At 35.1% G+C, this 16910-nt stretch overlaps 1 protein-coding gene, 1 long non-coding RNA gene and 1 other non-coding gene across 3 annotated transcripts; 1 reads left to right on the top strand and 2 right to left on the bottom strand.

The window, feature by feature from the left end:
* Window positions 1–990: 990 nt before the first annotated feature.
* On the bottom strand, window positions 991–9495 carry LOC121243027 (protection of telomeres protein 1b-like). Its single transcript, XM_041141085.1, is given in 11 exon segments — window positions 991–1475; window positions 2564–2716; window positions 4285–4343; window positions 4437–4510; window positions 4656–4937; window positions 5977–6062; window positions 6197–6261; window positions 7590–7779; window positions 8265–8347; window positions 8350–8400; window positions 9302–9495. Coding segments are annotated over 11 exon segments (1380 nt in total). The 5' UTR covers window positions 9426–9495; the 3' UTR covers window positions 991–1262.
* On the bottom strand, window positions 8962–9061 carry LOC121243761. The gene has a single exon (XR_005936250.1). It is a non-coding gene; the product is annotated as a small nucleolar RNA snoR113 (small nucleolar RNA).
* Window positions 9496–14805: 5310 nt separating the features above from the next.
* Window positions 14806–16606, top strand: LOC121241859. The gene is made up of 4 exons (XR_005935822.1): window positions 14806–15513; window positions 15631–16137; window positions 16244–16365; window positions 16460–16606. It is a non-coding gene; the product is annotated as an uncharacterized LOC121241859 (long non-coding RNA).
* Window positions 16607–16910: the final 304 nt, after the last annotated feature.

Genomic DNA, 16910 nt, shown 5'->3' with positions numbered 1-16910 from the left:
GAAGTTCAGAGAAGGTTTCAGAGGCTGAATTGAATCACACCTTAACTCGCATGACCGCTAACAGAAACACTTGCATTGTGGAGAGAAGAGAAGCGGTCACCAAGGTGGAGAGTAATAGAATTGAGTTATTTGCACTTAAAAAGAAGATCGATATAGAGGTTATGGAATTAGATCTTGTTGGCATGAATGCAATGCAGCAAGACTATTTCCAAAATCTTCAAAAGGAAATTTAGAGGCTTCAAAGAGTAGGTTTTCATCTACACCTTTATCCCCATTTACACCTTTTGGAGGTAGGTGTAGCTGTTTGATCTTGACCTTTCTAGACAGTTGTTATTGACATAAATGTAGATCAACGCCACACTTTTTTTTTTTTAGTGGCTGCCCAGCCACATGTGCTGGAAATACATGTGGCTGGGCATCAACTATGTGACTGGTCTGATTGTGTAGTGATTATGAAGCTAGGAAATACACTTCAGATGTGATAGTTTTGGGCCTGTGTATGGAGGTGCTGCATGTGTTTGGAATGTGCAAGTAGGTGCTATATTTGGAATGTGTATGGAAGCACCTACTTGACTATGTGTTGAATGTATTTGGAATGTGTATGGAGTCAACTATGTGACTGTGCTGAATGTGTATGGAGGTAACTATGTGACTGTGTTTGGAATCTGTATGGAGGCAACCATGTGACAGTTTTGGGTTGTGCTGAATGTGTTCGGAATGTGTATAGAGGCAACTATGTGACTATGTGCTGAATGTGTATGGAGGCAACTATGTAAATTTGTTTGGAATGTGTTGAATCAAATGATTTGGATCAAATGTAAATTTGATAAAAAAAAATAATAATAAATATTAAATTAATCATATTTTATTATTATATAGAGAGTAGATACCTAATCCAATGTGGGAATATGTTTTGAATGGAATAGGCAAAAAGCAAAACATGTAATATTAGCCAAAATTTGAGTTTGCCTTTACCTAATCCAATGAGAATGCTCTAAAGGAACTTATATAAGAACGATGAATAGACATACCCTTGTTACAAGGGAAAACCGTTGATATCAACAAGATTTTGCAGCCTACCGTCTATGAAGAGCCAGTCTCTGGTGGGAAAAAGAAATTAAAATGAAATGCACTAATTTATTTACAGTGATATAAACAGGATAATATAACATATACAAAACAATGCCCAGTTTAGCAGCAGTTACAAGCATGAAGGAAAAAAAGTAGAGAGAAACAATATCTGACAATGCTTGTAGAACTCCTTACTCCAGCTTGGTGCCAAAGATTCGATAGTGTCTACTCCCCCAAACATCAATTTTAGACAGGTAGTAAGATTTCAGGCAAAACTGTGCCCAAGGGGGATTTCTCAAAGCATTTTTTACCTCCTTGCCAGTATAACTTACTGTTATTCCAAGCAACCTGTTTAGCTTCCCTGTCAATACATCAATGGAGGGATACCCGCCAAAAAATTTCTCCTATCATAAATGAAGACAACAAAATAAAAAAGAATCCAACCAGTATAGATCAAAGAAGTAGCATATGAAACTGATTGACTTAAATTAATTAAATCTAATCCATCCGGTAAGCATATGAAAAAGTATTTATAGTAGAATATTTTGTCATGCAAACTCGTTGGCAAGTAGATTGGAGGCTGGCTAGAGAAGTATGTGCAGAAATGTTCAGCATTTTTGGGTTTGGGTTGGTCATCCCCCACAAGTGGAGTTGGTATGCTTGATGGAACCCTTGTGGAAGTCATAGAAATTCAAAGGTTTGGAGAACGGTGTCTTTGCGTGTCATGGGGTGCATTTGAAAAGAACACGATGCTTGAATATTCAAAGATTGTGAGAGGACAGTATCAAAGTTAAGCCATTGTATTCAGCACCCTCTATGTTTGGATGACTGCTCACACAAGCCCCCAACTCGCTAGCTTTCTAGAATTCCAAACCTATTGCTATATTTCTTCTGTGTGCTAGTAGGGTGTATCCCTTTGTGTTCTTCCTGTGTGCTAGGGATGTCTTCTTTTGTGCTTTTGATAAAATTACATTTCTTATCAAGATGATAAAAAATAAATAAAAAATAAAAAAACAGCTGTCGGTTCTTAAGCTTGTGCAAAATGTAGTTTATATATGGCCTAAGGAAGTACAGGACCAAACCGTGATCAATTGGACATACCAGAACTGGTAAGAAACAGCTGATTCTTCACCAGACCGGTTGGTCGTCAGTCCCATTAAGAACCAACATGTATCAGTTTGATCCAAAGTTTGATATCCAACAAATCAGGACCAAATCAAACTACATTATTTTTAATTATTGCTATATTAAAAAAATCTCCTTGAGAGAGAATACTACCCCTTTCATTTATGAAGAAGAAGAATATATTGGTTTTAATTTGGTTCTGTTTAAAAACTGAAGTGGCCAGAACGTATGTCTAGATTTGAGCTGAAACTCAGACTGCTAAGCAGGAAATACATGAGCAAGAGGAAGGAATTATTTATTTTGAAGGGACACCAAGCTCATGTAAAAGCATATCGAATGAGGTCAAGTTGTTGAATTATGTTCTTACCCCATCTTCACCATACAAAAAAGCATGGATTCTAGCAGTCGGATCCTCCAGGGTCAGCCTGATCCTGTAAGTCCCAAGTGGAGAGCAGAAGTCCTCAGCCTGCCATGGAAGTACTGCTACTACTCGAGCTACACACTTGAATTTAGCTGTTACCTGTAAGACATGTAGTTCACTCAGCAAAAATGAAGATTGAGCCATAAGACCACGTCATACTTTAAATGCTCAAATGAATGCCAAACTCCAAGACATAAAGTAGCATCCTCACACAGTCATTTGGGAAAGAAAAATAAAAAAGCACCAGCATTTCCATAAAAGTGAGGGTAATTGAAGAGATTGGCGGGAGGGGTGTGAAAAAAAGGGAGGGTGTGAGAAGACATCTCAAAGATGAATACCTCCTTTTTTTTATGATGAGGAATCCCAGAGACCATGCGACCATGCAATGCAACATCTTTTACCCAGTTAAATCCCAAACCCATGTATCACATTCCTCACACAGATTAAGTACATCATTGGTTAAAATGACCCCTAAAAATTGTTTGCACCAAAAGGTTAGAACCTTAGACCTAGAGAGAGCATACCATCAAGCCCAAGGCCCTTACCACTCGAGCCAGCCCCTAGGGGTTCTCAAAGATGAATACTTCCTTCCCCAGTTAATCACTGGGTCCCAGCCAGTACAAGCCCTCTCTCAGTCACAAAATTTGTATTTATTTCCAATGAACTTTTAGGATTTAACCACTACAAAGAAGCTATCTGTTTGAGACTATGGCCACAGAAAAAGAAATCCATCATTAAGATTTACCATCAAGTTTCCCCAACCAATTATATCTCTTTAATATTTCATTGGTTCTCCATCCACTTATGGGAAATCTAATATTTCTTTAAAGAATCACAAGCACAGAAACCATGCCTTTGATTTAATTGTAATGAAACAATGCTAAGAAGACAAATACTTGCACATTGAATGGACATGCCAATGGTCGGAGAAAGCTGTAATATTACCAGGAGATTCTACTTCCAATCACATTTGTGATTGGACACAAAAGAAACGGTCATCATTAAAACCTAAAAACTCTACCTTTGAAAAACGCTATGAAAAATCAAAATTTTCATAGACATGTACAATAGCACGATAAATTCATTTATGATACTATGCAGAACAAAAAGGACTGGTTTCCAGTCAAGGATCATTGGGAGTGTCTTTTATTCAATGGGAAGAATTCCCAACTTCAAAATAGACAAAATAGTAGTGGTAGTAGCAGTGATAATAACGATAACGATAACAATAATGGTTATAGTTATAACAACATAACTCATAAATAAAGGCCTTGGTCTTGGTGGTATGCTCCCTCCCTCCAAGGTCTAAGGTCTGAATACTCTTCAGTGCAACCAAGCTCTAGGAGCCATCGGACTGGGGATTTTCCTCTTGAATTACCTGAGGTGCACTTGCAGGAAACTCCTTGCCGAAGGCCCATGTACCCCCGGGATTAATCGTGATATTGTTTTTGGACACCCAATGCCAATAAAAAATAAATAAATAAACAACTAAACTAGCACGCATATGCAATACTCTTGTATATGTCCCGTATACTTAGGCTCTTGCCTATTCTTATGATTAATAAAATTTTACCAATCAGAAAAATAAATAGATAACAAAGAGTTTACGGGTTATATTTGTAAGCATAAAAAAACAAAACGGTTTGGGAGGGAACAGATATGGATACCTCTCTATAAGTAAGAACGTCCATGAGTGTAACAAATGGCACGTGATCATAATCAACTTCTGCGGGGGGGAAAGGATATGCACCATCAAATAAAGCTTCCAGAACACAAAGGTGATATCATTTATTACCGAAATCCAAAGGCAATGTGAAACCTGTAAGGCGTGCCCATGGAAAGCACCAGTATGGAATCCGTCCAAACTCCAATGATAACCGCTCATCATATAACCTGACAAATAATCACGCCGTGGCATTTCCTTAGCAAAAGTTTGTGCAGTACCCATTTTTCCTCTTTAAACTGAACAAGCATGTCTAAATAAAAAGAGAGAAGATATTATATTATTAATAATGTGTCCATTCAAAGCAGTAACCACCTTTGGCGTGTTGATATTAGATGGTCCTCATTCTGCGTACATCGAACCTTCGTGAAATGTGTCAACACACCAAGCCATAATCCTGAATGCACTTCACAGAGAACGTTCACAAACTTTACCCATTTCCCAACATGCAGCAAGTCAAGGTAATGCTTCTGAATGCCTTGGTGGAAGATCACCCTTAAGATGGTTCCGACAGTGGGAAAAGTACATAACAGATCTCTTGGCAAAAATAGGGGTTCTAATTGTAAAGGAAGAGGGTTATTCTGTTCATCTTCAAGCCTGTGATTCATGGTTTAAAACCTTAATATTCTCTAACATAAAAGCAGAAACAATTCTTATAAGTAATTAAAATTTCATTAAAATGCACAAAATGCAAAATCCAAGGATACGAGATATTCAAGAGAGCCACCTGTCTAGAGATGGGAAAAGTAACAATAAAATCATTAGAAATTAAGCTCATTAAATTCTATAGGAATTGTCCAAAGGGGACAAGGATCCCTACCCATTTCACTTGTCAATTTACTCACTTTTTTCAGGATAAAAAATTCTATTAATACTAACAGAGGAATGGGCAAATCCCAACTACACAAGATGTATACAAGAGAAAACACCAAGTTAAGAGCTAGAAATAGATACAGGGAAATTATGGAAATTAAGCTCATTAAGTCTATAGCAATAGCTCATAGAAACAAATTATTGAAGAAAACACTTCTAAGTTCTTTCAGGGAGCATTCCTTATATTCAAAGTTCTCTTCATTCCTTTCCCTCTAAATGCTTAATTTGAAGCATATGGGAACCAACCTTCCAAATTGCCACAATGTGCAATATGCCATAGGGACCTCTGCAACTGGCAAGAAGATCGATCACCCTCACATGCATAACCCATGTAAGTCCAACTCTGCTAAAAAAATAAATCCACATAGCCCTGGCAACCTCACAATAGAGTATCAAATATCAACTATTTCTCCACTTTCCACACACACAACACGAGTCAATAAGTATTACCCGATGCTTCCCTTGCTTGTCCGTGGTCAAGATCTTCAATAAAAAACCAATGAATGCAAAGAAGGCAACCTTAAGAGGCACTTTACTCCTTCAAATATCCCTCCACAGAAAAGAATTATTAACTTGACTAGTGATGATGTCATAAAATGAACGTACAAAGAATTTCACTATCTTAGAGGGAGTCCAAAGGTCCTAATGGAATTATGCTAAATAGAGTGTCAATTGCAATATGTCTGCTTAATTGCAATATGTCTGCTTTACAATAAAAAAAAAAAATTGAACATAAGTAGTGACAATCAACTAATCAACTCACTTTGTAGGTCTAATTGGCGGAGCATCAGTTCCATCCCAAAGATACATCATCCATTCATCTTTAGCAACCTCACCGATATGAACTATCTTAGGCACAATAAATTGAACCGATATAACTTCATCAAGTTAGACCATTGGATAGATAAATAAATAATAAAATATAGTAATCATTATCATTAAATCAAATACACAAATAGTACCCACAATAAAATTTGAATTACCTTGCATGCCAAATTAACCCGTTGCCCTTCCTTGATTTCTCTCAAAAACAAGAAGTCAGTTGACCCTACAAAGAAAATCCATGGTTTGAAGTTTGCATCAGAATGAAATGCATGGTTGAACTCCAGCATCAAAACAGAAAGGAGGGGACAAAGAAGTTGATAGACGTATTAAGAAGTGTAAGTATCAGGAAAACAAAGTTCTAGTGTTGCTTTTCTGTTTGTGTGTAAATCTGTTACCCTCTTCGAAATTCATAGCAACATCCAAAAGTTAATATTTTTATACATAATCCAAAAAAGTGATCTCCAAGATTGAGAAGAAGCCTTGTGTAAGAAAATACGATTATATAATATTTTCTTTAGTGGAGTATTCTTTAATACACGGATTATAAATTCAATTTCTTCAAAAACTTGCTCACAGTTAGGTATGTCAGAGAGCTCTTATAAACTGCCAATGAAGTAATGTATGCAGTTGCACTCAAAAATACTAGCAAGCAAAGGGAATGATACATAGCAGGACATAGGTGTCACGATCATTTGTTCCTTTTGCTTAGCATGCACCCGCTAAATTTATTTTTACTTATTTATTTACCACTAAATATATTAACTTGGACATTCATAAGAAAAGAGAGCATTTAAAGTGAGATGACATGAAAACCTTCCCCTTTTTTCTCTCTCTTCTTGATACGGAAATTTTTGGAATTAGAAAATGATCATAATTTTTTTTATAAGATAAAAAATGATCATAATGATCATAGTACTTATAAAAAATGATCATGATAACTTTTCCTTCCAACTCATTAACCCTCTGATTTCGGTGGAATAAAGATGGCCAAAAGTGGGATTTTATCTCACCAAAACCTTTCCTCCCCACCAACCTTTTAACTTTCCCGTGAACTCCCTCCAATGCCCTCATACCATTCATCCAATTGCATGAGGAGTGAGGAGAGAAAATGGGGAGGGATGGAGTGGTTCCCTTATGCCTAGTTGGATGAGAGAGAGAGAGGATTGCAATGTGTTCCCCTTTTCATAAATTATAAATGCTAAAAATGAAGCAAAGAAAATTCATAAAATTTGGTTACCCCCCCCCCCCCCCCTCCTTCGAGTCTTAATCCTCAAAACATCTAAAACAAAAAAGAAAACTAACAAGCATTCATATCTCATATTTAATAATTTCAAAGGAACATTCACAAAGTTTTCAGTTTCTCATATTTAACAAGCCCTCATACCATTCACAGTAGCCAAAGCAATAACTCTTGATGGGTATTTATGTACGGATTCAAACAGTATATAGCTTCAGCATAGCAATACCTTTGATAATCACTTCAAAGAGAGAGCAAATATAAACAAGGAATGAAGTCATTGCTTAACGATATCAATTTAATGTTAAGAATACCTTCATCAAGCTGAAAATTTACAAACCATTTTCTTAGGCCTTCTATGAACTTATTGTCCAGCTCTCTTGAGCGAAATTTTGAAGAAACTTGATAAGGAAGTAAGTTTTCACTTTCTTTCGCTTCATATAGAGCAAAAGAAGAAAACCTCTTATTGAAAACAGCATTCACTTCCCAACCATGGGCTTTCATCTGCAAAATAGCACATCCCAACTTTTACCACTTCAGAATATTAATCCCATCAAATATAAGGAAAATGCTACCTTAATAATACTATAGGCAATATAGAGGACAAAGTCAAGTTAGAAAATAAAAATTAGTGGATACATTAGCATCTCAACTCCATTTCTTTCAGAAGGAAGCTCCCCGCTGACCATAAATACCATAAAAAAGCATGTGAAGAGTAATGTTATCCAAAGCTAAACCAAGATACACATAAAAAGTCTGTCTCACTTCATCATAAGAAACTCACCAACAAATTTCGCTGTTTAACCTGTTGAACATTTTCATACACAAATAAAAACAGCTAATCAAACCAGAAAATATATACTATGAAAACCTGGGGCATGTCCAAAACTTTTATATAAACCAGATAACTCCAAGAAAAAAAAAAATCATTGAATAAGAAAAGCAACACGGAAATCATATTTTTTAAGGAATATGCAATCTGGATGTACCACAACATGAGAAAGCTGAATTATGTCCCCAGCTGATGCGATGTGAGGGAGCTTTTCAATGCTTTCATCAAAAACATTAACTGAAATCCATCTTTTGGATGTGATTCATCAATTATTCTTAATGTACAACAGCAATCTGCAAACAAATAATAATTACAAAGACCAGTGGAGAACAATCAAAGCACACACAGAAACATACCTTTAAAGTAAATATTTCCCAAGTGACAAGATTACAAAACTTAACAGATGTTGGATCTGCAAACTTGACTTTAGTATTTAGTAGAAAATGCAAGCAATACAGTTTAGAACCAACTGGATATCAAAGGTTACACCACACCCAATTAAAATGTAATGCAAGGAGCAAGAATACATTGATTTCCTCAGACAGAATAATTTTCCTCTAAGTCCGCTGAAGAACATTTATTTTGTTTGAAGATTTGCATAAGGAGGTTGAGTGAAAATTTGCTACCCACGTCAATGATATGATTACAAGATATTCATAAATCTTCCACAACTCTCATTTGGTAATTTTGCTTTACTCAAATATAGAGTTCCGTGACTTAAAAAAAGAAAAAGAAAAAAGAGTTCCGTGTCTTTATGAGATCTGATAACCAAAAAAGCCACATTCTAAGACGCATATCCAAAAAAGAACAACCAAAAATATGAAACGATGTTTTCATTTCCAACATTGTATGAAATGGCTCAGAACAGAAACCTTACAGCACTTTTCATCACTCTACTACCAACCAACCAAAGTGATAGCAGCCGTGAGTCCGGCCTTTGTGTCATCATCGCCAGAAAAGTCATCAATGGTCCAATGTTACCTTTTTCATTTCCGCAAACTCAAAATTTCAAAGAAATTTACTTTCTAAAAGGAATGTGAAACGCTTAACTAATTTAACTTATGTGAAACTAAAATTAGAACCACAAATTTTGAGAAAGAGACTATATTAGCAGCACATTTTGGAGACAGAACAACAATCATGATATTCCAGGAAATGTAGAACTGCTAGAAGCAAATAAGAGGGAGAGAGTACCAGTTCCCTTGGTTTGCCTTGGAGCACTGAACTCAATGATCACGCCGATGAGGTTCACCCGCTGATTGATGGAAGCAATGGCGTCTCTTATCTTCAAGAACTTGTAGTCATCGCCACCCCACATTTTCCAAAACCCTTTGGTAGGGTTTCTGCTTCACTCTGATTGGCATATATACCCGGCTTTTATATAGCAGAGCGAGTTATGCTCGGCATTGGACTGGAGGGCGCTTTTGTCAATTTGCATTTCGATGTTGAGATAAGTTGATATGAGTCGAGTTTTTTATAAATAATAATGAGTTGAGATTATTGAATGAGTTTGGTGAGATCCATTTAAAATAAGTTTATGTGTATTTAAATGTTAAAATGAATTTAGATATATTTATAAAAAATTATAAAATAATTATGATCCACTACAATGACCTGACATTTTTGTTCCCAAAGCGCTGTTCACGGAGATTCTATAAAAAAAAAAAATTGTCTCCCGCACAAACCGAGAGAGATGATAGCAAAAAGACTAAAAATAAAAAAAAGGAAAAATCAGCTTTTATCAGGAGAACTATTACCTCACGCACAGAGATGTCAGGTGGGATCTATTCAACGACAGAATTTTGAAAAGTTGTGGGCCCAATTTCTTTCATGTTTAGACTGCGTTAAGAAGAGATTCACTTGCATTTGGATGTTGAAGTTGGTCTAAAAATGAAATGAACTTAACTGAGTTGTGGGCCTAGGATTGGTTTAAATGTTGAGATAAGATGATTTTAGATTAGTTGAATAAAATATTATTTTTTAATATTATTATTATTTTAAAATTTGAAAAATTTGAATTATTTATTATATTTTATATGAAAATTTGATAAAATTATAATGATAAAATAAGATAAGATGAGATGAATTGAGAGTATTTATATAGTTCCACCTATATTTAATTCAATAATGCTGCTATCCTCTCCATTTTGCTCATTAGTTTTAATTGTGTATTTAATTTTTTTAAAATATTTTTTACTTACTAATTAAGAAAATTATTCGTATTTTTTTTATATCTTTTAACAATATTAAAAATATATAAATTAAAAAAAAAAGAATTTTGCCTAGATGTACACCCAGGGGTGGTGGCATCCTAATAGCACTCTATTTAGGCTACGTGAGCTGAGTTGAGTTCTTTATAAATAGTAGTGAGTTGAAATGATGGAGTGACTTATGTAGGATCTACCTAAAATGAATTTAGATGTGTTTAGATGTTAAAATAAATTTAGATGTATTTCTCAATTTAAAAGTTATAATGAAAAACAATATCCATTTTCAAAAATATTCCCAATTCTCTTTTTCATTTTCTACTAGCAAAATTGTTGTCTCGATCCAAGTTGATCTAGGTTTAGTTATAATTGTTCTCATTTGTATCTTATAATTTGATTTGTATGTAGAAAGAAGCTTTTTTTCCTAATGACTCACATTATATTGTATAAAAATAAGAAAAATTATATTCGGTAGCCTTACTCCACACACTTGTTTTTATTTTTTATCTTTTTATTTATTTTTCCCTCGATAAGTATGTGGTATAGGATTGTTAAGTAAAATAACTCTAAAAATAAATTTCCGGTCACAAATGAGAGTAGGATCCTTGCCGTTATGAAAATAAAATAGACAATGATCTTGTTGGGAGGGTATGCTACCAAATTGGTTTTAGGTGGCTGGCCATTGTCTACCAATTGCAGTCTTTTGTGCTTTCCAATACTAATAGTCAATTATTTTTTAGATAGTAGATTTACGTTTGTATGTTGAGATGAGTTGAGTTGAGTTTTAGATAGTAAACTTTTGTGGATTCCATTGAGATAGATTTAACTTTTTTAGATCAAGATAAGTTTGACTTTTGGGTTGTTCTACAAACACCAACCATTGCTCCCACTTGACATACCATGGCACAGTAACATTTTCTAATTAAAAAAAAAAAAAAAAGGCATTTCCCTCATTTATTTCTCTTTTCATATCCAAAAACCCCAATCTCGTAAATCCCGAAGCCTACCCCTCATTTCCCTCCATCAGACCTCATTTTCCTCCGTCCGGCACCGGCATCCAGTCCGCGCGGTAGAAGAGACCCATTTCTAGTGCCATCTTCCTCGGTCTGACCTCCAATCCGAGAGGTAGATTTCTTTCCCTCTTCCTCGAATCGAATAAGGTTTTGATCTATAAGATCTATAACAAAGGTGACCAAACCATTTTTATACGAGTTACCATGTATAGTTGATGGATGATAAAAGGTGGTGACATTAAAAGGAATTCAAACCCAAAAGGATTGCATCTACTGGTACAATTATCATCTGGAGCAAGATCTTTAAATGGATTGAAATTGTGGTTCTAGAATTAAATAGAAGTTTTACGTTTGGGTACTAAGAGTACCTCAAGTACTCTCACTACTATTCTTTACTTTATTATTACTTTTTACCTACTTATTTACTATTCATTACTTTTACCTACTATTCATTATTCTATTATTACTTTTTCACTACTATTCACAAACATTCTCAACACTTCTCAGGTATTCTCACTACCCAAACGTAGCATTAAAGTTGTTCGTTATGTTATGTTTGATTGTGTTTGCATTTTTTAAATTTTTGTGTGGTTAGTTAATCTCTATGGGGATTTTTAAAGGAGTTGGAATGTTGTAATTGTAACAACTGAATAGAAGCTTATAATTGTGTCTTAGGTTGTATTTACTATAGTTTTTGTCAGCATTTCATGACCACAATTATAATTTGGATGAGGATCTTGAAGGGATTAAAATCATTAGTAATTCTTAGAGTTTAATGGAAGGATAAAGTTGTCTCTTTTCTTCAATTTACTAGCATTCTAATTTGTTAATGGAGAGTTTTCTTGTATGTCTCTTTTTTCTTGGTTGGTATAGTTGTGCTCCCTTCTCTCCTTCCCTATCTTCTTCTTTTCTCTTCTTGTAATGTAATGTCTCGAAGCTATTTTGATACAATGTTGCTATTTAGTTAATCCATTTTTCATACCTGTCTTTCACATCTAATTTTGCTTCAATTTGAAATGGATACAGACATCCTTATTCATTTAAATTTACCAATTGCAAACTCTATTTTCATATCTAATTCAAGATAAAGAAGTGTAGCACAATTGTGGAAGTTAGATGTCGTGAAAGATCCTCTCTCTCGGATGAATTAGTTTATTTTAAGCATTTGTCCGTGGGAGTTTAGCAGGGGATTGTTGTCTATATGACGATGGACTGTAATTTTTATACATCTATGATATATGCTTGAAATATGGTCCACTTGGAGTCCATGAAAAGCAAAAATAATATTGAATAAAAAATAGTGGAATATTGTGATTAGATAATGATAATGTGTTATATGCTTTGTCTTTTGTCTTTTGCTGAAGTGCATAGTTAAGTCTAGAATACATGGTAACGATATATCATATTGTTACAGGTTATGCCCACTAGTTTTTTGGGCTTTTTCGATTTTGTTTTTCAAACTACATTATGGTATTTTTTTTTTCTTTTTTAACTTGTTCTTTCATATATAATGCATCTCCCTTGTTTTCAAACGTGCTAACAATTTGTAGACAATTCAAACGTTGGATGGATAATGGATGCTAACATAGAACATTCATATAATGAGTGTGATAAGGTAAGAATTGATAAGGAAATTGAATGTGATGAAACTATTGTAGAACCTACGGTTGGAATGAAATTTTCATCTATAGAAGAAGTTCAATCTTACTATATGAAGCATGGTACGCAGAAGGAATTTGGGGTGTGCAAAAGGAATTCAAGACAGGATGACGATGAGAATGTAAGATGGTTTTGCTTGGCATGTGCGCAAGAGGACACATCAAAGAGTAAGGTTGTCAATGTTATAAAACAAAGACAAACATAGGGGTATATGGTTAGAATTAACGCAATATTGAATGAAGAAGGTGGATATACCACATTTAATTTTTTAGGATTTCTTTTAGATGATAGTAATGACTTTTTGTTCATTTAGGCGCAATGGAGAGAATTGCATCAATCGGACTGGGATACTGATCCGAGAAATTAATCATAAATGATGCAGCTTTGGTGATTGGAAGATGCCATGCTTTTGGAAGATAGTTGGTTGATTTTGTACATTTGCTCCATTTTTCTAGTTGCTTTATATTTTGTAATGAAACTACAGTTTTCTGGGAGAGACCAATTTTCTGGTTGCTCCATATTTTGTAATTAAACTACATTTTTCTGGTTGATTAATGAAGGGAGAGACCAATGCAAAATGCAAAATTGCTTCATATATTACATCTTATTTTCTGGCTTGTTGCAAATAAATTATTTGTAAAGGTCCTTGATGTGGTCCTAGTTCTTGTGTAGATAAATAGGTTGGCTGTCAAATTGTTATTTTCTTGAGGGAACACCTACATAGAACTTCCATTGTTTATCTTTTAAAATCAATTTTGGAAGTTGAAGATGAACTGAAAACTGTATTTATTTGTTCATTTAAATTGTGTAGAAAAATGGTGGAACAATTATTGAAAGCATACTCCTGACATGATAATCGAGTATATTAAACAGATGAACTAGAAAATGCTCAAAATAGTGCAAATGAACATATCGACAAGCTTAACTTTAAAACCTAGTGTTTCTTCAATTCTCCTCTACAAGTAATCTACTAGACATTCCTTACAAGCTAAAATGCAAAACTGCTTCATATATTATATCTTCTTTTCTCAACACTTCCCAAAAAGCATGCCTAAACAAAGTATCCATAACATTGAAATTACTAAAACTATACTGACCCCCTCAAACTTTCTTTTGCACCTCCCAGTCTCTATTTCTAGTTGATGTCGAGTTGTTTGGATATCCATTGCTAGTTGCATCTTTTGAATTTCGGTTTTTAAACGATTGATTCTTTTCTCGCCATATGGTGGTATTTCTGGGTCATACCAATAAAAAGGCCCGCAAGAATGCCCAGCCTGCAAAATCAACCAACACATATTAGCAAACAAAGATTACTAATCACTTCTTAGCAAACAAGAGTTAAATAACATACCTCAAAGTTTTGACAACTGAAAAATCGGCTCCCCTCATTATCTTTCGTATGCGTGGTTTGTTGACATGCTTTAATACCACAAAAACATATTGGGTATTCAGTTTGACAAGAGTTTCTTGAGCATGAGATATTGCTAGTACTACTATGTGCTTTAGACATTGTGTCAATATTAACAGTATCTATTTCTAGACTACTAAATGATTGATTAGTGGCCTCACATATATATCTTTCTCTATTATATAAGTGGCTATGAAACGGCAGAAACGGAAATTCTTGTTTTTCGTTAACATTCTGTTAAATCAACGTTAACATGCTACGACAGCTTTGAGAATAATAATTTTCTTGTCTTTATGTGTATAGTCCGTATTAGGTGGAATTGTTTCAGTCAGTTTTGATTTTCCAAATCTTTATCCGTTGACTGTGATGTTATTTTAATCTGTCATACTGCTTTGCCGATTCTGATACACTGTCATTTTAAGTTCTAATGCAGTGACACTGTCTTTTATGTTTTGTCTTTTAGCGCATTGTGTCTTTTCTATCCTTCTATTCTCTTCTTTTGGGATCGTTTATACGAGGTGTTTTTGGTCTTTTAATTCAACTGTGTTAGGTGTCGGCAACTTTAGTCATATATTTGTCTGAATGGTTTTATTTGTTTGTGTCAGCTCCCTCAAATTCTCTCTCATTGTCGACTCTCTCCCTCCCGAGTTCTCTCTCAATTCAGACCCTTTCTCTTTTCTCTCTTCGTCTTCTCTCTTCTGTGCATCTTCTCTCTTCTTTTGGTTCTTCAAATTTGCTTTTAGTGTTGGGTTTATTTTTTCCTTTCATTTTGTTGAAGCTGATTTTTTTCCTTGTCTGATGTGCATGTTTTCACCTTCAGTTTTGTGGTGTTCGATTTGTGTTGATCGACTGCGTCTTCAATTTTGTGGGGGTCTAGATCTGACTGGTTTTAACAACCTTAGAGCTATGACTGAGGCCGAGGCTCTCAAAATGAGGAACTACAGGGTCTCAAGTTTTTTCATGTCGTTGCACCTGGTTTGAGGATTGTAGATGGGTTTTGGTCTCTAGATTTCTTAACAAAATAGATTGATTTCTTTTTTCTTTTTTGCTTTGCGTGCAGTGGTTGATATCCAAGATTTGATTTCTCTTCGTGTTCATCTCTGCCTCTTCTCTCTTCAGGTTTGGTTTTTTTTTTCTTTTGTTTTTTGTTTTCGCTACGGAGGGTTAAAATACTAAGTTATTTTTTTTCTTTTTTCTTTCTTTTCTCTTCTCCCTCATTTCTCCTTTGCGCCGCAGCCCACCCCGAGCCCTATCTCCCTCTCTACAACTGATGTATGGACCACGACGTCAACAACAGAGCCGTCGGCAAGCTCTGCACCACGCTAAGTCACCCCAGATCTGCCATTTCTCTTCTCGATCTCCTCCACCGAGAATTAGAAGTAGAGGATTCGGATCCACTGCAGGTCAGCACTCAGATCCACCATGGATCTCACGTTTGTTGCTTTCTCAGCAATTGCTTTTTTGTACAGTATGTTGGTGTGACTCTTTCAAAGTGAGGAGATGTTTTGGCCACTCAATAAGAGGGTTGGAAGGCAAGGTTATCAGTTATAGGTTTTTCTCATTTATCACAAATCTGTTGAATGTGAGGCCCAAAAAAAAAAAAAGTGTGTCGTAGTGTTTGGTTTGAGTTTTTTCTTGCTCAGTCTTTGTTCAGGTGAGCTGTGAGTATTGACCCCCTTGGTGTTGGCAGCAATCCATGGGAAGATTTTTTGCGTGCATAAGCTTTTTCAAGCAGGAGCGAATGTATGTTACTTTTTATTTTAGTTATGAGAACTTTCTCGATAAATCTTCTTACTTGAGCATCAAAATAAATCGATATTGATCATGGGTTTTATGTGAAATTTACTAGATACTAATGTTTGATTCTCTACATCGAAGAACCTGCTTGCATTATGCTGCTTACTATGACCATTCATATTGCCTGCAAGCTATTCTTTCTGCTACTCATTCCACCTCTGTTTCAGATTCTTGGTTTGTCTCTTCTACCCTTTGTCTGTCTGTTTGTCTGTCATTCTCTACATCTTTAAATGATTTGATTGGTTTTGCTTTATTTAAACGGCGACAGAGATGGGACTACAGCCAACGGGACTGCAAACGGAAAGGCTGGTGGTAGAAAGCCAAGTCTCACGCTGGGCAGAAAAAAAATAAAAAAGAAATGCATTCGCATGGGATTTCGTTTGATGGAGGCAAGATGACGTGCAGCTGGGAAGAAAAAGAAAATTCTTTCGGTGGAGAAGCCATTCATGCGGGACCCAATTCAAAGCTTTTTAGACAATTTATGTAAACAAATGAGGAAAACCCGGAAGGAATAAAAAAACTCCCAGTTTATTTGGCTTTGACGTAAGAGAGTTTGTTTTTCTTCTTCGCTTTTGGACATAAGACAGAAATGTAGCATTATTTCTTGTTTTTTTTTTCATTCTAGACATGGGACACGATCAGCGCGCATGGATATTAATTTATTTTTGCTTTTGGTGGTGGACACTCAACAGGTGAAAGAATAATATATAGATAATTAA

The sequence above is a fragment of the Juglans microcarpa x Juglans regia genome, chromosome 8D (genome assembly GCF_004785595.1).
Source record: "Juglans microcarpa x Juglans regia isolate MS1-56 chromosome 8D, Jm3101_v1.0, whole genome shotgun sequence".
Classification (NCBI taxonomy): Eukaryota; Viridiplantae; Streptophyta; class Magnoliopsida; order Fagales; family Juglandaceae; genus Juglans; species Juglans microcarpa x Juglans regia.
This window is presented reverse-complemented; position numbering and strand designations above follow the sequence as displayed.